The sequence below is a fragment of the Talpa occidentalis genome, unplaced genomic scaffold (assembly GCF_014898055.3).
Source record: "Talpa occidentalis isolate TD23 unplaced genomic scaffold, MPIMG_talOcc4v2.1 talOcc4.13, whole genome shotgun sequence".
NCBI lineage: Eukaryota > Metazoa > Chordata > Mammalia > Eulipotyphla > Talpidae > Talpa > Talpa occidentalis.
Window position 1 is genome coordinate 68,981,499 of NW_023601322.1, and position 20,607 is coordinate 69,002,105.

The window sequence follows — 20,607 nt, forward strand, 5'->3', positions numbered from 1 at the left end:
AGTAGACACCAAAAAGCAAGTTTTACCGTGTAGATTCAAAACTAAAAAGCTTAAAATGTAATACTCGAAACTCATCCTTTCTTAGTTGGCATTTAACTGTCATCTGTGCTCTTGATTTCACCCACGTCAGCCACATCAGGTGGGGGAAACGTTTCCTCGCCAGCTCCTGCCCTGCTGCCCGCCCGCACCTTTAGGACGTGCCGGTGGCTGCAAATTGATGTGGTGGGAGGATTTCCACAGAAGAAATTGGAAAATGCCATAAATTAAGACTTAATTTATTGTCTTGTTTAGTCTTAAGAAGGGGATGAAGAAAGTGCTCATGCTTATAAAACTTAAAAGTGTTTCATCTTTTTTTTTTTTTTAAGATTTATTTATTATTTATACAGGCACTGGGTACAGTCAGAAGCGCGGGAGGGTGAGAGAATTCACCAGAGCCAGAGCGGGGAGCAGAGCAGGCAGAAGGACCGAAGCACACCGCTGAGGGGAGCAGCGGGCGGCAGGAGAGGTCTGCGCGCCATGTGGGACCCTCCTCTGGTGGCCGGGGAGCAGCCGGGGATCGAACCGGTGCTGCAGAGGCTGCGGGCGGCTTCGCAACCCAGCGCTCAACCGCTGCGCCACCGGGGAGGACCAAAAGTGTTTCATCTTTGCACCAAAAATTGAGAAAATCGTCTTACAGCTGTTACCTGATCCAGCAGAGAAGTCATTCATGGACCAATGAAACCCCAATGTGTTTCTGTTGCTTTGCTTTCATAGGCTGGCCGTGGGTGCAGTGTTTCAAGCAAAACTAGTGAACGTCTTCGGTGAGAATCGGTGGACCGTGTGGAATTTACAGTAAAGAGTATTTGCATATTTTATTGTTATTTGTGGATTTTGTGCTACAATTTCTTTATTGGAGTAAAAAATACAGCGAGTGAATGTATGTATCTAGGTGGTCTCCGGCTTACGGTTGTTCAACCTAGTTTTTTGACTAATGAGGCTTTGAAAGTTACAAGCATTCAGTAGAAATAATACTTTGAATTTTGATCTTTTCCAGGCTTGTCACATGTGGCTCACAAGGATGTGCAGCGCTGTCGGCCGGACAACACGATGGTGACAGGGTAGGGCTTGAGCTGCCCCGTCGGCCACGCAGTCACACAGGTAAAGCAGCAACACTCTCCAGGGTACCGTGTTGCCAGCGTGTTTGGATATTGTGGTTTGTGTTACCTGTGTTGAAGATACTTAAAGCTCAGTTATAAAACAGGTTTTGTGTTAGATGAGTTTGCCTAATCGTAGGCTAACGCGCGCATTCTGAGCAAGTTATGGTAGGCCGGGCAAGGTGACGACGTCCAGTAGATGAGGTGTATTGAATGCATTTTGAACTTAACGCTATCTTCAATTTACAGCGGGTTTATCAGGATATAACCCCTTTGTAAGTCACACATATGTATGTATTTGCACCCCCCTCCACACCCCGTCTGGCTGGTAGGCATTTACTCTCGACCTCCGCTTAGGAATCATAAGAGAAGGGGAGAAGACTGAGGTTAGGGCCGGTACCTCAACATTAGCTGTCAAGACAAGAATGAGCTGGTAGTGGAGGAGCAGGGCTCAGTGGAGGGTGTGGGCCGTGAACTAGAGAGGGCGTGAGGAGGGAGCCAGTGGCCGTGGGCATCCCATGCTCTAGAAGGGACAGATGGTGTGAGGCGGGATGAGGAGGAAGGGGTGAGACAGAGGGTCTCTATAAAGGGAGGGGAGGCAAGGACTCTGGGAAGCTGTTCGCATTGTCTTTGTAATTAGAGGCTCTTCTCTGCTGATGAGAAAAACCAAGAGGAAGAAAATCTTGAAAAGGCAGGAGACAGAAAGAAAGGGGGGGGGGGTTGGGTAACATCCTAGAGTGAGCCAGGACCCAGAGACTAGCCAGGGGTGGCCTTAGCCATGAGTCTGGAGAATCCCTGCATCCTAAGAGGCAGGGTCCTGAGGACCAGGAGCAGGAACAGCCACTGTGGTGAGTGGGAGCCTCAAGTCAAGCTCCAGGGAAGAAGGCTGGTGGGCTCTAGCCTCTGCCTACCCTCTGGGGGCCCAGATGGGATGGTAGAACCTGGGACTTTAGAGGAACTGGATCGTGAAGCTCGGGCTGGGCTGCTGGCCAGCTGTGTGGCTGGGCTCAGGGACTTTCCCTCTCTGAGCCAGTGCCTTCATCTGGAATAGCTTGGAGGTGTGACACCTCCCAGGTCATAAAGATGAAATGGGAAGATGTGGAAAAGGCCTGGTCTGGGCTCCAGTAGTACCAGGTACAGAGCAGATCCTTCTCTTCAGTGGGGAGGTGAGTGTGGTTGGCTACGCTGAAGGTGCAACAGGTTGGGGCTGGAAGCTGTGAGGATTGAGGCTGGAGGTGGGGCCTTTGAGGTGTCTGCCCAGAGACCTTGGGATAAAGCTGGGCTCCCTAGTCGTCGCTGTGTGTGGGTGTGTGACCACGCCTGGTGCCAGACTTGAGAGGTTTCATCGGGGAGATCATGAGGGCCCCCAGGCCTTTCCCAGGGAGTTATCACCCAGGGAGCTGTCACCATCACTGACGGGCAGGAGTGAACACCCGAGCCCATGGTGAAGGCAAGTCTCCCTAGTGCTCAGCCCAGATCGCAGCTTTGGGGCCTGGTCTCAGGAGGGCGGAGGAAGATTTCAGGAGTTCTGGGCAGGGACTCTGGTACCTCCTGAATGGCCTGCTTTTTGCCTTCCAGTGTCTTTTGGTAGATTGGTTTAAATCAATGTATGGTTCAAATGGCTTGACAACTATTTCTCAAGCACGTGCCAGGCCCTTGGTGGGATGATCAGGAGAACAAGACCAACTCTGTTCCCAGAAGGAACATGGGTCTGACTGGTGAGGGCTGGCGCTGTGATACCACATGCCACGCGGCCCATTGTGGAAAAGGTATGATTTTAGGTGATAGATGAACAATCACTTATTAAAATGTTATTTTAACTTGTATTAGAAAACTTATAATTAGCACATGAAACATCATTTCACAGGTATTGCTCAGGAAGAGGTGAGACTAAACAGAAAGAAGGTAGGTTGGGAGGAGAAGGCAAAGGTGATGGGACAAGGAAGTGATGGGTTGGGGTGGGGGCGGGGTCCAGGGGCTTTTGATTAATGATCTCTAGGAGTCCGAGGGGGTGCAGAAGGCAGGGCCACAGCACCACACTCCACAGGCTGCTAGCGTGTCAGGAGAGCGGCGGGCATCCCGGACAGGACTTCACTCAGGGCTTCTTCGGAACTGTCTTCACAAGTCTCCTTTGGTTACTGTGTAGAGAATGGATCGTGGGCGCCGGGAGCTGAGGGAGGGTGCAGCTGTGCAGCCATTACAGCTGAGGGTTGGCTGGAGAGACGAGGTGGGCTGAGCAAGCAGACGGGATGGGAAACGGCGACTGCTATGTGCAGGGCTGGAGGACTCCGGATCAGGCCTGGTGACAAACTGATGGCAGCAAAAGCCCTAAGAATGTCCCAGGAGTCAGCGTGGGTCCTGAGGGGTTAGCAAAGGGGAGGGACCGAGTAAAGGGAGGCCAGAGCTTTCTGGGCCCTGCCCCGCTACACCCCCTGGGATAGTCACCCACTCAGTGTCCTGGGCCTTCCTGCCCCGACGAAGCTTAGCATAGGAACAGCGGGTGTGTAGAGCAGTTCATCGCCAAGAAGCGAGAAAGGGGCAGGGCAGCTATCAAAGAAGGGCTTTCTGATGAGGTGACACCTGAAAGAACCCGACTTAACCACAGTGATTGCTGGGGGAAGTGCATTTAGGGCAAGTGCAGAACAGCAGGAGGCCGGAGAGAACAGTCCACACCCAGCATTTAGGACTTTGGCTTTCACTGAGGGGCACACAAACAGCAAGGTCTAAGCTGAGTGCTGTGGTCAGACTTGTTCTGTAGGCATGGCAACCACCTGGGGAACAGTGGGTAGGGGAAACAGGATCATCGAGGCAGGCTGGGGGGAGGGACAGAACAGTGGGGGAGTCCACCTCCCCAGCACCCTGCTGTACCCGGGTGGTCTATGTGACAGACAAAACACAGCAGCAGTGATGACATGTCTCTTTCAAGACTAAAAACCACTGGCTTCTATCTGGTCGCTTGTGTCTTAGATCCTTCACTTGGGGGGACATCAGTGACCCTGCTGGGAGCGGTGGTGCAGGATGGGGAGCGTGGCATGGAAGCAGATCCTCAGCGCATCCAGCCTCCGAGAGACCCAGAAACAACCTCCCAGCTTAGCTGCCCCTGCATTCTCGAACTTCACAAACTGAGGTAATAGATGTTTGTTTTTAGCTGCTGAGTTTTTGGGGCAATTTGTCACAGAGCAGTAGGTGATTACTGAGGCGATGGTTTAGGTGATCGTAAACAGAAGTGGTGACAAGTAGAGGGACCCTGACACACATTTTGGGCAGGTCCACTTAGAAATCTCAAGCCTTGGGGGAATGGGGGGTGGTGTGCAGTTTAGGAGGCGGGCAGTTGCAAAAGCCAGGTTCCGGCGAGACGCTGACAGGTGCACGGCACTTAAAGTCAGGGTCACTTGTGCGAGGTTGGTAAGACGGAGACGAGAAATAAGCCAACCTCCTTGCCAGCGTGGAGGGCGGCCCCTAAGAGGACATGAGCAGACGGGCGTAGACAGAGCAGAGGCGAGCAGAGGAGCCAGCCACACGGCTCTCAGGGGTTTTGCTGAAGGCAGGGGATGGGGCCAGGCAGCTGTTATGCTGATGGGAGCAATTCAGAAGGGACAGCGGTGGCCTGGCTCTAGGCCAAGGGCCCCTGGCCCTCTTGGGCGCTCCCCTGCCACCTTCCTGGCCAGCTGTCCTGGGGAAGCACCGCAGATGTGAGAGGTATTTCATGTAAAACAGTTCTAGAAGGCAAAGAAAATGACTTGGACCTGTTGGGTTTGGCTTCATATTGGACTTTATTGGGAAAAGTTAGTGTAAAAAACATTCAAATTCATAAGATTTAAATAAGACAGCAATATTATTCCTTGCAGCTATAGTAATCGCTCTAGTAATCACACATAAGGTAAAAGTCTAAATTACCGCCTAAGCAAACACTACTTTGTCAGGCTTCCGTTGCAAGCCCGAGGCAGGAAACCTTGCAATTATTAGAACTGGGCCCAATGATGAATTTGCATTTGAAGCTGAAGAAAGGTTGGAAAAGCATGTTCTGATTACGGCGTCACAACATCCTAGCCTGGAAAAAAGCTACTTTATTAATGTCTTGCAGCAGAGTACATTAGTCATTGTAACCATGCAGTAAAATTCTTATTTCATGTCATAAAGAGAGTAATCAGTTTTCTTCATGATACATTATGTTTCGCTGGGTTTTGCGTAGTCTGTCCCTCTCAAGACCTTTCTGGGACCATCTTTTCTCCAAGGGATGGTCTCCTAAGACGTCCCGGCTGATCACTCTGGGTCGCCTTTGGTCACTTCATACCTGGGCTGGTGGGAGCCCCCGCGGCCAGCCAAGGTGGAATCCGGTTTCCGTCTCTCAAACCCTCACGCCAGCACTCAGAAGAGGCATCACAAGTTGGTCACGGGTGTTAACAAGTGAATGTGGGCTTCTCTTTGGTTGTAGAATTCTTAAGCTTATAAAAAAATATAGCTAGAAATATGCTTCTGAATTTTAAAAGTATTTCTGACTGACTTAAACATAAAATTCACCACCTGGCCAGGTTGAAAAACTGCCTATTTATTTCCCCGTGGAAGCTAACATCAGTGTTCTGTTGAGCAAATACATTTGAGTGAAGAGCAGTGACTGATCTTTAGGAACCCCGAGGGGCAGGGGCGGCCGGCGGGGGCAGCCTTAGATACTGTCCATGGCTTTGAACTCACTCAGGGCCTGCACGGGGTTCACGTGCTTCTTCTGAGAGGCCCGTTTAATCTTGGTCTGTGTCTCATCCTGTTTCTCTCTCTTCACCAAGGGTTTCTTCTCGGGTGCCTTCATCTTCCACGACACAGCGGGGAGGTTAAGGGACGCCATACCCTGAGACTTCTGGTATTTGGTGGAGGCCACATAGGACGCCTTCACTGTCTGCACCACGGCGTTCATCAAGTTCTTGGCGGCCTGGATCAGGGACATGGCGCTGTCCACCTAAGAGGCACAGACAGGGCGGTAAGAAACTCAGGCCCGGCCTCCAACCATGTCACAGGGGCCTCAGGGTGCAGGAGGGGGCCCCCGGGCCAAGCAGCAGCCCCATTACTGATCAGCTTTCTGTAGCTGGCTGCTCTTAACCTAGACAACCTGCAAACATCTGTGTTTCAGACCTCTGAGGAAGAAAAGGGAGCAGTAAGAAAACCGTAAGGCACGATTCCCCTTGCGTACCCCCACTCAACGAGTGGGAGGAGGAGCTGCCGCTTCCGAGTGACCGCCGAGCCGTGCCAAGGAGCACCACTAACAGCCCCAGAGGACAGGTGTCGGATCGGCTGTGCAGGCACAGGCACCGTGGCTTGAACCAGGGAGCCCCCTCCCTCATTTAGACCCTTGGGGTAACTGCTCCCAGAGCGCGGGCCGGCTGGTGAGTAAGGGGTAGCAGTGTGACTGAGCTCCTGTCGCTTTGTATGGACCGTCTGTGGGATTAGCAGAAGCCACAGGGAATCAGTGGAGCCCAGTACAACGAGCTGTCCTCTTCCCCTGCCAGCGTGACATGGGGTGCAGAACTGTGACATGGTAAAGAGAGCGACTGCTCCGACACTCTGAAGCCTATCTATGTTGTCTTTCAATTTTTAAACAGGCTCCATTCTTCTCTGGGGTAGAAGACAAGACAAGGAAGATATATAAAAATATTTTTTCCCAGCGAGAGGCCAGCCCTATAATGGCTCCCAGCTGCCACCACCGTGCCAGGCTAAACAGATCTGCAGTTCAGCAGGGAATGGACAACGGGCAGCCCTTGGCCTCCAAGATGAAATCTCAGGCTTTTTTTTTTTTTTTTTTTTTTTTAAAAACCGCATTCTTTCCCTGGTCAGGGCAGGTAAAGCATGTAGGTGGACAAGAGGCTACTTTTATTTGGGACGTCCATCAACCCGTTCCCACTAACCATCTCTTTTCACAGGTGAAACTTACCCCAGAGACAACGAGCTCCCCACCAAGGTTCTGCACCTCAGCCTTGACTTTGCTGCAGATGTTGAGCTGGTGGCAGTAGAGGGCAATGCGCTGCAGGTAGGCCAGCAGGTCCTGCTTGCAGGCTGAGTCTGGACACTGATAGGAGAACAGGCTTTAGCACCAAACACTCAGGCCAGGCCCAGCCCACCCATCCACAGGCCCTTTGCCAAAGGCTCAGAGTGGCACTAATGGGCTTCCTCTCCTTGCCAGAGCAAAGGGCACAGCAGTTGCGGTGTCCATGTCCTGGGGCAGTCACAGCCCTAGGCTGTTCTCTGGGCCCAGGCCTTGCAAGGTGAGAGGGTTTCAGCAAGCAAGAGCCGGGTTCTGGAGTTAAGTCATGAAGGTTTTGCGCTCGGTAATAACCATCCAGATGACCCTCTGCTCAAAGGCAGTTTCTTGTGCGATTATCACATGTGATTTTCACCTAATGAAAGGAAGCTGTGTTTTAAGCAAAGATGGCGGCTAAGTGAATACACACAAAGCGAGGAAAAGAGCTCTTGCAGACCACCCGGTCTTGACAAATAACCTTAAGGGCAGCTGCCACCCATTTCCTGTCTTGTGGCAAAGCTCAGCGCCCATTTAGAAGGTTTTACCTGAAGAAAACAACCTCTCAGGTGTTGACAGCAAACATTTCTTCTTGTAAGGCTGGGTGCAGTGGAAAGGTGGGATAAAATGAGGCCCTGTAGACCCAGCTGGAGATTTTGATTATCTAAGAAGTTATTGAAAAGCAGGGCAGAGCCTCATCCGACCTAACTGGCAGCCATGTGGAGAGCAGGGTGGCAGGAGAGAAGCGTGGGAATGGGAAATCGGGCAGCAGGCACCGCAGCAGTCCAGGGTCGGCACTGTAGAGGTGTGGGGTGAGCATCAAGGGACAAAGGCCGGGTGGCTGAGAACACACAGTACTGAGGACAGAAGACTTATGTCCCCAACGGGGCTTTCCGAGCACTAGCCAAACAAGCTCGTGATTCTGGTATGAAGTAAATCCACTAAAGCTTATCCATGCCTTCCACATGGTAGGACGTGAGGAACCAGCTCCTGCCCAGAGAGGTAATAAATAAAGTAGAGACTGGTTCTGTCAGCCAAGGGGAAGGTTCAGGAAACACATCCTCTCCAGAAACGTGCTCTGATGCCCACTGGGCTGTGCTCCTACACGTCAGTGAAGAAACAGGAATTCCGACATCCTTAAAGTCTAGGCTGCTGTCAATCAGGCAGGGTAGTGAGTAAGAACAATATCGGGGACGAGCAGGATGCTGTGTCCCATGGAAAGTCCTGTTCTCGCCACCTCGGAAATGGCCCACGCGGGGGATGCCCCAGCCCCACGATGAATGTAGTGAGTGACCCACATGACAAGTCTGTCACTTACATGGTCTGCGATGGTACGGCCAAGCTTATCCATCCTGGATCCTGCCTCAGCAATTTTTTTTGCAGCACTGATCACATCTGATGTATTTTTCAGTGGTCCTTTACCTCTGGAGGAAAAAAAAAGTTATACATGAAAATCCTTAGGGCTGCAAACGAATGGGGAAGAGGATGCACAAAGCAGCCTGGCCCTGCGTGTCTGGGGGCCTGTGGGAGGCAGGCGGCACTCTGTGCAGCGGAGGGGTGGGGGCCACTCACCGAGTGAAGTCGGTCATCTCCATCATAATCATGCACATCTGCTTGGCCAGCACGATGATGTCATTGCCACTGTCGTCCCATTTGGACACTTCAGCATCAAGTTTGCTCTTTTCTTCCTGGAAACTGGCCACCTGTTCGGCAATCTTTGCTTTTTGCTCCTGGGGAAGCTGAGCCATGATCGCCTAAAATCAGAAGCATAGAAGCTCTTATGTAAAGAGAGATGACGTTCTCCCAGCCAAGATATTTCCACCAAGCAATCTATGACATAGGCAGGAGAATGCTTTACTAGGTTTCATTTTGCCTGAAGGGCCATTTCTTCTCATTTTGCACAGAACGGTTCCTGCAGTCTGAATTCCCGACCCACTTTCAAGAACAAGTTGTGTGTATGGAGAAAACCGCATGACAGGCAGCAGCTACTCCCGCGGCTTCGTGCGCATACCTGCACAGCCACAGAACCTGCCTGGCTTCCTCGTTAAGTTTCATCCTCTGTCTTCTGCTGTGGGGAGGACTTGACAAGGGGATCGCATGGGGGCCCCCCGAAAGGGCATTTCCTGTGGCTGTATTAGGTCTCCAACTATGCAAGGTGAACTATGAGTGGTTTTAGAAAGTAAATTTTGAAGAGGGAAGATAGAAGAGACTCTGAAAAGTATACATTTTTGCTCTAGACGGCACTGAAACTTATCAAAAGCAATGCCAGGAGACCCGTCACCCACCCTGAGTCCCAGAGTCCAGGCCTCAGGCTCCTCCCCATTCAGCTTCCTAAAGTGCTTATGATTGACGAAGGCCTCAAACAGGGACACACTTGCTGTTCAAAATGATTTCTAAGGAGTGAAAAAAGCCTCCTTAGAAATATTTCTTGGCATCCTCCCCAAAGCATAAATGCTATTGATTAGTGATTTAATGACTCAAATGAATGCAACAGCTCTGACTGGTTTTCTTGACTGTAGCACTTTTTTTTTTTTTCACCCATGAATAATTAATAGTTCGTGCCCATGATAGCATTGGGTGGGCAAAGACAGCGATCTTCTTCTGAATTTCACAATCCTTTTAACAAACATCACATTGACTATGTCCTAGGGCTTTCCCGAGGCAGGCCTCTGTGCTAAACTGAAGACCCCGGGCACAGTGGAGGCCGCCCATGTCCCCGCCCTGCCCCCAGCTGAGGAGACATTTTGGAGGAACCCACAGAGACTCGCAGGTATGACAAAGTGGGTTAATGTAGGTCCTAGTGCCAGAGAAGAGGAGGAAAAATGGTGTTTTCAAAATGGAACGTTTTCCTGGGGAAAAAAGGGCAAGGCCTGCAGCACAAGTCATACTGGCTCCTTACCCGGGCACTCTGGCCAGCGATCAGCTGGTCATCTTCTGTCTGGACGCTTGTTCTGCTCCTGACATCAAAGTCTTCTGTCTCGAAGTCCGAGTCGTCCAGCTCCTCAGGGGTCTACCACAAGACACAGATCATGAGTTACATGTAGCCCTGGGCTGTCAGCTGTCCCAAGTCTTTAGGCCCAGCATACGGACACCCAGAATTCTCGATTTTCATGTGCAGTGTTCCACAAACAGCTGTGGTTAATGAACTTAAAACCACTCCTCTGTCAGAGCTCCTGCCTCCTTGATGAGGCCACGGCTCCACGCAGGCACCTCCCAAACGATTTGGGGCCTCAATTTCTACCACTGTGTCAGGACAGTTTGACCCAGGTGTCCACTTCTTAATCCACTTAGTATGGTTTTCTAGCACCTACAACTTAAGGGTGCAAAATGTGTGTGGGGGGAAAAGACACTATATTAAAAATAGAGGTGTTTCATACAACATTAAGCAGATTCTCCTTCCCAACTTTATTTATACAAGCACTGGGTACAGTCAGAGGCACGGGAGGGTGACAGAATTCGCCAGAGGGGAGAGTAGAACAGGGAGAATGATGAAGTACACTGCTGAGGGGAGCAGCGGGCGCGGCAGGAGAGGTCTGCGTGCCATGTGAGTCCCTCGCCCCGTGGCCGGGGATCAAACCGACCCTACAGAGGCTGCAGGCAGCTTTGCAACCCAGCGCTCAACCGCTGCGCCACCAGGGAGGCCCTCCTTAGCAACTTTATAAGAAAAACAAAATTGAGTGAATTAACTAATTCTGGGCCTTCTCCTTAGGTACCAAAGGCTGCTTTGAGAAGCAACGGGTGAGTAAATAGCAAAGGGACAGATTACTGGCCCTAGCTCTTTGCTTTAATTATGAAATTACATTCTTATTTTGCACCACCTCCAGTCTCTCATGATCAGCTGCTGACTTGAGACATATTGTCTGTCTTCAGGAAGTTATCAGTAACAGGGCAGCAGGCAGAATAGCTGGGGTTGGCTCTGGTCCCGGCCTGCTGACCTGCAATAGGAAGGCAGCAAGGCAGGACCCTTGGCTGCACCGGGGCTCGAGCTGGGCCCACCAGCGGGCTTGCTGTGAGGCTCACATGCCAGGTACATGTGAGAAAGCACCTGAAACTGCCGGAGTTTCATGGAATTTTAAGGCCAGCTGTAAGGACAATTGTAATTGCACTTGTAAGGCCAGCTTTGTCCCTTGATAAAATGAAGTGAGGAAAAAGGGGGTCACCCAAGGCACAAGGAGCATGTCAGTGCCAGACCCTTTAATCTCACTCACGTGGCAGCACCAACATTATGGTGCCATTTGCCAATTTAATCTTGGGGTCACAGATACCTTCAAAATTTAGTGAACGCTACATCTGTGGAAGATCTTTCTCAAAGGAAGCCTCCTGATATGACCATCACTTCCACACCACCCTCCATAGCCCGCCAGACACCAGAACTCTTCTTGCCAAGAAAACTGAATACCTCCCATTCATTCATTTGCTGAGTATCTGTTGATCCTATGTGCCAAACACTATTCTGGGCCCTGGAGATACAAAATGACTAACAGAAATTCCTGCCCTCACATATATGCCAAAGGGAGAAATGACAAAAAAAAAAAAAAAAAAAAACTAGGAAAAAAATCATACTACATATTAGAAAGTGATTAGAGCTGTAAAGGGGACCGTAATTTTATATGGGTGGTCAGGAGAGGGGACATTTGAGCAAAGCAGTTTAGGAGCATAAGATGAACTTCCAGCAGATTTGCCAATACAAAGGCTGCAGGCAGGAGCTTGCCTGGGGAACTGGGGGACTAGCAAGGAGGTCATGGAAGATGGGCGCCACTCACTGGTCTGGGAACAAAGGGGAGAACAAGTAGCAAATGAGGCCTCCGGAGAATGTTCAGGAATGATCACTCCGGTCTGTGTACCTGCTCTGTGGACCAGGCGACAGCAGGCATAAAGAAAGACCAAAAGATTTTGCTGCTATTGGATATTGGATATGGGGTATGAAGGGCACATTCAAAGACTGGGGCCAAGCGAGTGGAAGCCAGAGCGGCCATCCGCTGACACAGGAGTGGGCGGAGCAGATGCGAGTGGAGCCACCAGGAGCTCACAGTATGCCTGAGGTGCCTATTAGCTAACCCAGCAGGCACAAGGGAGCAGGCAAGGAGGCCAGTGAATGCAGAACGCTGTGGAGACCACGCCTCTCCATGGTTCCCTCAAATCTTGGCACATGGTAAGAAGCTGACGAGAGAGGGAGCCAAGAGATTTCATTGGGGTGGGAGCATGACAGCACACGGGGTGCAGTGGGAGAGGCATGAGGTGCTGAGGGGATGGCCTCAGGCAGGAGCCCCAGGACGTCTACGGGTAGGAAAGCATGGCATAGACACTGCAGCTGCCGCTCGGCACCAAGGCCAGGCAGGGCGGCTGCGGCACAGGCCTGGGGGGTGGGAGAGCGGGCCATGGGAAACATCGCCACCTGGCCCTGAGCTCAGCGGCCCGGTCAGTGCTCTCCTACACGCTCAGCACAGTGGGATTTCACTAAGATGTGATTTTGCACGGAAGTGAAAGGGGACAAAGGAGAACATAGCAATGAGCCAGACTGCAAGCATGAGAAGGGGTGAGGCAAAGACCTGGGGGTGGGGGATGCCGAGTGAGGTGAGAGAATCAACCAATCACAGAACCTGGCCTCGGAGGATCGCTGGGAGTCACGGTACAAGAGGGAGTGAGCGGACCCTGGACCGTCAGCTGAGGTAGGTTTGGGGAATGACAAGGACTGGGAGGTGACCCTGGAAGTGAGGATGAGCTCAAGGGAAGACAGGAAACCTCTTAACTACCTCTTTCTCTTCAGCCTCTTATCATGTGCCAATCAAGAAACCGAGAGGCCCGGGGGTTGAGAGGATGATCCAAGAACGGTATGGGGAGCGCGGCCAGAAGCAGAAGCTCTAGGCCACCAGGCTGGCCATGCCTCTGCCAGCGGAGGCCTCCTTCCCGGTTCCTCACGCTGTACTTACCAGGACGTTTTCTCTCTTAGGTTCCAGCACAGCCGTAAGCAAGCAATGGCAGGAAACACCTACTATGTGCCTGAGCATATTACCTATACTTCTCATTAAAACCTTAGAAATGTCCGTTTCTAAGAGAAGAAAACAAGAGTCTCAGAGGTAAGGGGATTTGCTTGGACTCAGAGCTAGAAGAGGAACCCAAGCTCCTAGGATGTGCCCTCCCACAAGCGTAGCTGCTTCCCCGAACAGGACTCTGGCATTTGCACCCATCTCCTGGATTGTATGCTTACATCAGCTGCTTAAATTCCCAAAGGGGTTACTCGGGCTCCCAACCACTCTTCAAGGTTTCTTCTATTTCTAGGTGACTGTCAGCACAGGAAGAACTTTGGAAACACAGGGCATAGTTCATTATGCCAGTCTCCGTGACTTGGAGATCCTTCCTGCCACAGATGCGGCCGCTGGGTTGAACTTTGCATTCAACAGGCAAGGCCCTGGCCAAATACTGGTTCTTACCACAGCAGCAAGGATGAAGAAAGCAAAAGAGTTCACCAGCTCCCTGGCTTAACCCAGTAGGTGCAGCTGACCTGTTCCCTGCAGGGACAGCAGCAGCGGATCCTTGAGTCGTTCTCTCTTCCCACCGCACCCCCAAAGAGTGTGAATGTTGAAGGTGTTTTTACACTGCACACAAAATAGTTCCTGCCTGATGCCGTCACCTCAGAAATGCCATTTCCCAGTCACTCGGCTCTGCTGGCCGTTAGGCTGAGGGGGTTACACTTGGGACAGCGTTCCTACTGACCGCAAGAGATTTGAGTAGCAAATGTGAAGGTGTAAAAAGAAGTCCCCTGTGTCAGCTAGATGGACAGAACAGCAAAGCAGCCATCTCTGCTGCTCCTGCCTGCGCTGCAGGATGGGGAGGACCTGGGTATCTAGATGGTCGGGGGAAAGCGCTGCATTTGGCCTCCAGGGCAACAAGCTGCTGCTCCTTAGCACAGCAGGTGAGAGGTCAGCTGCTCTGGGGGCACCTGTGAGACCCAGTCTACACCCCTGACGATGAGGAGAGAGGGTTGGTGGTTTTCAAAACCCCTCTCTGTCCCTCACCCCCGCCAGTTCTCTCAGACTATGAGAGCTGCTACTCTCAGAGAGGATGGGTCGCAGGGTCCAGAGCAGCTGCCACTCCATTCAGCTGTGAACCAGGCGGCAGGGGTGGGGCTGGGTTCTAGCATCCTGCCTGCTGCCCCTGGGAAGAGAGATGTGCTCCCGGGGAACAGCAACTTCCGCCTGCACGAGGATATGCTCACTTCTCTGAAACTACCGGAAGAGCCTTTCTTTCTGCACTGTACTAGTCACTCAGACAGGAGCCTCGTATCTGTGGTGATTGTTTGCCCTCATTTAAATCGCCAAGAACAACACTCCTAGCTCCCATTCTTGGCTGAAGTTTGGGCTCTAACTTGCGACTAACAGTCATTTTAGACAAAGTAAATTAAACATATCTCATTCTAACAGCTTTTAGATTCATGGTTTTAATATACTGCCACTGCATCTGCTGAGTTCCAGAATGATGCATTGCTAAAGTTTAGCAAATGATAAGAAAGGAACGTTAAAATGTCTGAAATGCAGTTACTCACCCTTATCATCAACACCGCTTTCCTGATGTCCCGGATGCCATCGTATACCAGGCGGGAGGCGTCGATAAACTCGTTCTCATCCATGGGCTGAGCAGGGTCTGCGCTGAGGGCCTCCACAGCCGCTTCCACTTGCTCAGTAAAACGTGGCATGACTGCAGAGGAAAAAGCATCATCCCAGCGCCACCGCCACCCCCCCCCCCCAAATCCCTTTCAGACAGAAAGAGGCGAGATGTATGATGCAAGGCCCCTGCTTTTCCCTACATGAGATATATTTATGGTTGAAATAAATTAAATGTATTTTACAAAGACTGGAATCACATTCTGAAATAGGGATTTGGATGACTGAGAACTTGAGGTGAAATTAACCGGACACCTTGTGTAAGGGTGTGGGACCTTCCTTAATTAGTATCCACTAATAGGAGACTTAACGCAGAAGTTCATCTTAAATAGTATGTTCTGATTTATTCCCACCATTAATCATAGGGCACACATGAGGGAAATTAAGTCTGTGAAGACTTAATTTAACTCTCGAGAGTGATGCATCCCCAGAACCCTGAAGACCTGAGCTGAGTCCTGAATGTCTTACTTCCTAACCACAAGTTTTTGGATAACAGGAAGGCGGGAGGGGAAAGGGAGGTCACACACCTGTGTTGGAGAGCAGCTTGGTGGCTTCCAGCACTTTCTCTGTGTAGACCCCTGGCTCATAGTTGTCCATCTCTGAGGTGACTACATGGATGACCCGAGCTGCCCGTCCTCGAATGGCGCCAGCCGTGCGGTCCAGCCCATCTACATCCTTCTCTTGGAGAGCAATGACACATTTGTTCACGTCTTCCAAAATGTGATTCTCTGAAGAATAAGCAAAATGAGCAGTGAAAAAGGAGGCCTCTCACTAGAAGGGATCATTGTAAGTTGGCATCTATTAGTTTCCGATTGTTCAGTTAGTACCAGCTTCAATGCTAAAAACTTAACACATACCATTTTGCTTTAAAGACCAGATTAACTTTCAGTGATCACCTCCAAGAACAACAATGTTCAGTCCAGGTTTGAGAGAAAGACAACCATCTTGAAGGCACAGTTGATTCTGTACCTAGAGCAGAAAATCCAGTCTATAGAAACCTTAAGTTCCCTTTCCCTTCAATAATTTCACGAGCTTATGTCCCAAACAAAGGCTAACATAGAACAAAAGTCCACTATAAGTCTTTATCCTCAGAGTCCCTTGCCCCCTCTGCCAGTACATGCTAACAGTGTTGTCACTATCTACCAAGAACACGCACAGTCTTGGGACTGTTGGGAGGTGCTGGAAAGCAAGCTGAAATCCTCTGGAGAGCGCTGAAAGCCCACCTGAGGTGAAAACGCTCGATAACCTTGTGGGAGGCAGGTGGGCCTGTTGTGATAATGGCACAAATCGTAAGCAGTGCCTACCAATCACAGCTTACATTTGGAGGACCCACCAAAACTATTCTTCCTGGAAACAAGCCTGACACCGAATTTCAGGAATCGCAGGGTAAGGAGCTCACTTCAACCTTCATCTATAATAGCAAAGTGGGAGCAAGCACAATGTCCAAGAGCAAAGTAGGTAATAAATTATGGGCTCTACACAGGCGCTAAAATGGATGAGGTCGATCTATAGGGGCAGACCCAGAATGGGAAAGGGAATGTTCTCACTCACCCAGAACTGCAGAGCCTACCAGCAAAAAATGTAGCAACTCTTAAAAGCAGTGTCTGTTAAAGACATGTTCACTCATTTAAACCAAGGGAGTACCTGGCACAACTGCTGAAAGACTAATGGTCCTCGATCTTCTGGAAAAGCCAGACAATTAGGGAAAATGTAGGCAAAACATATCTGGTCTTTGTGTCTTTTTTTTTTTTTTTTTTAAGATTTATTTTATTTATACAAGCACTGGGTTCAGTCAGAAGTGAGGGAGGGTGAGACAATTCACCAGAGCGGGGAACAGAACAGGCAGAAGGACCAAAGTACACTGCTGAGGGGAGCAGCGGGCAGCAGGAGAGGTCTGCGCGCCATGTGGGACCCTCGCTAGTGGCTGGGGATCGAACTGGCGCTGCAGAGGCTGTGGGCAGCTTTGCAGCCCAGCGCTCAACCGCTGCGCCACCAGGAGAGGCCCTGGTCTTTGTCTTTTTTGGCCAGCCTTGGCTACCTTATGCTTTGGTCATTATCCAGGACTGGTTCCTCCTTTAGTGCACTTCCAAACGTCATTACTTTTCCCTCATAGCCACAGCTTACATACTTCATCAATTTACAGATGACAATGTCTGGAAGGGAGAAAATAGGCTTGACCTCTTAAACCTAGAATAAGAAAGTGGTCACGATGCTATTGCAAGGAGACCAACTGGCAAATGCTTCTTAGTGGATCTAGCAAAGAAAAAAAGCCACTACAATGCTCAGGAAAAAAGCCACTACAATGCTGTACTTCTGGGCTTCAGGGTGCCCTGCTGGCCACAAGAACCAAGGCCCACTTCTTTGTAATTCCTAAAGACTGCAGACAGGGATGCTACCAGTGTTTGTTCTAAAACCACAAATATAGAGGAATAAGATGAAAATCACAATGAAAAGAACTGGAGACTTGGTTAAAAACCCTTGTTAGAAAATTAAATATATACTCTAATCATATAACCCAGCAATCACTTCTTGGTATTTATCTAAAAGGAGTTAAAAACATGCCCACATAAAAACCTGTACACAGGACCTTTATTCATAATTGCCAAAATGTGGAAGCAACCAAAATGTCTTTCAGTAGATGAGCAGCTAGAACTATGCTATATCCAGACAGTGGAACATTATACAACACTAAAAAGGAATGAGTTATCAGGTCTTGAAAAGACATGGGAGAACCTTACAATGCATATTATAAAGTGAAAGAGGCCAATCTATAAGGGTTGCATACTCTGATTCCCAGTGCAACACGTCTAGAAAAAGCAAAACCACAGAGACTGTAAAACAATCCAAGTTGCAGAGATTAGGATGGGGAGGGATGAAATAGGTAGAGGACTTGTAGGGCAGTAAAGAGTCTGTACTATGATGGTGGAGACATTTGTCCAAACTTATAGAACGTTCACCACCAAGAGCAAACCGTAGTGTACATTATGGACTTTGAGGGATTATAAGGTGTTTATATATGGGTTCATAAGTAGTAATGAATGTGCGACCACTATGATGGGGGATTTCCTAATGGGGGAAGGCTGAGTATGTGTGGCATTAGGGTTTTATGGGAAATGTCTACCTACCTCTTAATTTTGCTGTGAACCTAAAGTAACTCTGTCTTAAATAAACATTTTTCCAAGGAAAGCCAGAATATATTAAGAATTCCTGTTACAGAAGAGAAAAATGAATACAGCCAAGAAGACCATAATTTAGCATCTACTAATTAAAAATTTATGAGACTTGCCAGTTTACTATTGAGAAAACATTAAACTTCCAACATAAAATTTTAGGTGAGATATTTAAACCAATTTTAAGAATAAATGAATTTTCAGCCCAATCAGAAGCATCTTTCACATACACAGTATCTACATATTCATTTAAACAGACTGGTACTGAGCCTGCCCACCATGCTAGTAGAAGTTAGATTCAAAATCATTGCTTTTACAGAATCCAACATTTTATGTTGGCATCCTGTATCACTGAGAAAAGTAAAAGGAATAAAAAGGCAAGAAAAGACATTGCTAATTAATCTACGAACCACCGTTTTCTCAAATCACTGATTTTAACACTCATTCCTGTTTGGGATTGTCACTACATAGGGGTAGGGAACTCATCTTAGAATCAATAAAGCATACCGTTATTTTTTATTTATTCAACAAAATGATCCAAACTTCCACCACCAAAGATGTGTTAACCTTCATCTAAACATCTATGCTTAAAAAAAAAAAAAAATCTTGAATTCACACTGGCTTTCTTCCAACAAGGGAGGGTCTGCTATTTCTTAGACAAAAGACAACTTCTGTTTTAGGAAACTGAAGTAATAGTCCCCATCCTAACCTAACACCCTACCCTAAGACTGCTCTCCTAACTGGGGCTACCACATACCCAGGACACAACATCAATCTCTATACTTGAGTCCAAGTGGCGGAGTGAGATTCCACTGACTGTTCAAACGTGGAGGTCAGGGAGTCCCCGCACTTTACTTTGTATTACTTCGGTGCTGGAATTTCCAGTAAGTGGACAAACCAATTCTGAATCCCATTAAAGACCGTTTAATACAATATTTGTAGATGCTTCTAATAGGAAAATCACCATACAATAATAATTTATGGACATTGTATCTATCTTTAAAAACCTTTCTAGACTGTGTACAGATCTACCTCATCCACTGTAATGGCTGCACACTATGCTACTGAATAGATGGAAGGGCCAAAATTCACATTCCCAATCTTCTCTTGAACATTTTTGGTTGAAGGGACTGTCCTTGTACAGGTATTTTGGCCAACATTTATGTACAGATCCCTGGGGAAAATTTCTAGCAATTGGATCAGAGTCAAAAGGCATGTATGTTTAGTAGACGTACAGTGCCTAATGACCACCCAGGAACCAAGCCAACTGGCACTCTCCAGAAAGGCTGCATACATTTATACTTCAGTCCTGTTCTTCATACATTTTGTTCTGGTATCTTTATTGGTGCAACCTTGGACACCACAGAAGGTGATTATAGTAATACTTAATATAGAGAACTTAATCTGTAACAGGAAATATTCTGAATCCTTGACATTTAACTCTATAAGGCAGGCATTTTTTCTACAAATCACCATTAATTAATGAGGAAAATGAGAATTAGAAGTACTGAATGATTTACCCAAGGTCACAAAGCTAGTGGGCATGGTAATCAGAAATCAAACCTAACTTTACCACTATCCTATGCCGCTTCCTTAAGAGAAGAAACTCTTTAATTTTGCATTTTTGCTATAATCATAAAAAAAAATTAGAAAGTTTTTTTTAATGACCTCCAGGCAGACCAAATTCTTTGGATACACTGACACTTAGTAAAGAAGAAATAGTACAAATTACCATTCACACATTGCCCCAAAATATCTAGTGCAATATTATTTGTTTCCAAAAGCATTTGGTGGGCCTCCCCGGTGGCGCAGCGGTTGAGCACTGGGTTGCGAACCTGCCCGCAGCCTCTGTGGCGCTGGTTCGATCCCCGGCTGCTCCCCAGCCACCGGAGGAGGGTCCCACATGGCGCACAGACCTCTCCTGCCGCCCGCTGCTCCCCTCAGCAGTGTACCTCGGTCCTTCTGCCTGCTCTGCTCCCCGCTCTGGCTCTGGTGAATTCTCTCACCCTCCTGCGCTTCTAACTGTACCCAGTGCATGTATAAACAAAACAAACAAACAAATAAATAAAACATGCCTCTATTAAAAAAAAAAAAAAAAAAAAAGCATTTGGTAAAGAAATATAATGAATCCAATTGGAACCACTCTAGCAAACCACTTGCCTCTTTAAAAAGGGGGAGGGGGGCCTCCTTGGTGGTGCAGGGGGTTAGGGCGCAGTCTATGAAACTATCCGCAGCCACTGCAGCAGGGGTTCCATCCCTGGCCAGGGAGCTACCCACACGGAGCAGCAGACCTCTCCTGACTCGCCCGCTGCTCCCCTCAGCAGTGTATATCAGTCATTCCTCCTGCTCTGTTCCCCACTCTGTCTCTGGTGAATCCCCTCAGCCCCTGCACCTCTGGCCTGTACCCCAGTTCTTATATGCATAAATAAATCTTTTTTAAAAAGCGGGGGGGGGGGGGGGCAAAAACTTCCCATGTACGCAACGAATGAGAAAGTAAATTGCATTTCCATGGAAAATGTTTATCAAATACAATTCAAATGAAATTCAAACAGTCTTTATCACTTTGATAAATTTCAAACCGCTGTTCTTAAGGGATCAGTCAATATAAATAAATTCATGGAGTGCTGAATGCTCACTAG

General features: G+C 48.8%; 1 protein-coding gene and 2 long non-coding RNA genes across 5 annotated transcripts in view; 2 read left to right on the top strand and 1 right to left on the bottom strand.

Annotated features, from left to right (window-relative positions):
* Nucleotides 1–494: 494 nt before the first annotated feature.
* On the top strand, nt 495–6,911 carry LOC129145629 (uncharacterized). 2 transcript variants are annotated; one of them, XR_008551433.1, is made up of 4 exons: nt 495–1,137; nt 4,101–6,105; nt 6,256–6,508; nt 6,725–6,911. It is a non-coding gene; the product is annotated as an uncharacterized LOC129145629 (long non-coding RNA). The 2 variants fall into 2 exon arrangements; XR_008551432.1 differs by having other exon boundaries at nt 6,256–6,911.
* CTNNA1 (catenin alpha 1) overlaps nt 4,867–20,607 on the bottom strand; it is a 176,287-nt gene continuing 160,546 nt past the window's right edge. The window contains exons 12-18 of the mRNA XM_037509201.1: nt 15,326–15,526; nt 14,681–14,832; nt 10,037–10,147; nt 8,710–8,891; nt 8,456–8,561; nt 7,054–7,188; nt 4,867–6,084 (exon numbers count right to left, since the gene is read on the bottom strand). Coding sequence (XP_037365098.1) covers nt 5,797–6,084; nt 7,054–7,188; nt 8,456–8,561; nt 8,710–8,891; nt 10,037–10,147; nt 14,681–14,832; nt 15,326–15,526 — 1,175 coding nt within the window. The 3' untranslated portion in view covers nt 4,867–5,796. The remainder of the gene's footprint in view (nt 6,085–7,053; nt 7,189–8,455; nt 8,562–8,709; nt 8,892–10,036; nt 10,148–14,680; nt 14,833–15,325; nt 15,527–20,607) is intronic.
* Nucleotides 6,916–16,621, top strand: LOC119243422 (uncharacterized). 2 transcript variants are annotated; one of them, XR_005124704.2, is made up of 5 exons: nt 6,916–9,180; nt 9,787–9,907; nt 10,847–10,875; nt 13,088–13,214; nt 13,417–16,621. It is a non-coding gene; the product is annotated as an uncharacterized LOC119243422 (long non-coding RNA). The 2 variants fall into 2 exon arrangements; XR_005124703.2 differs by having other exon boundaries at nt 6,916–9,907.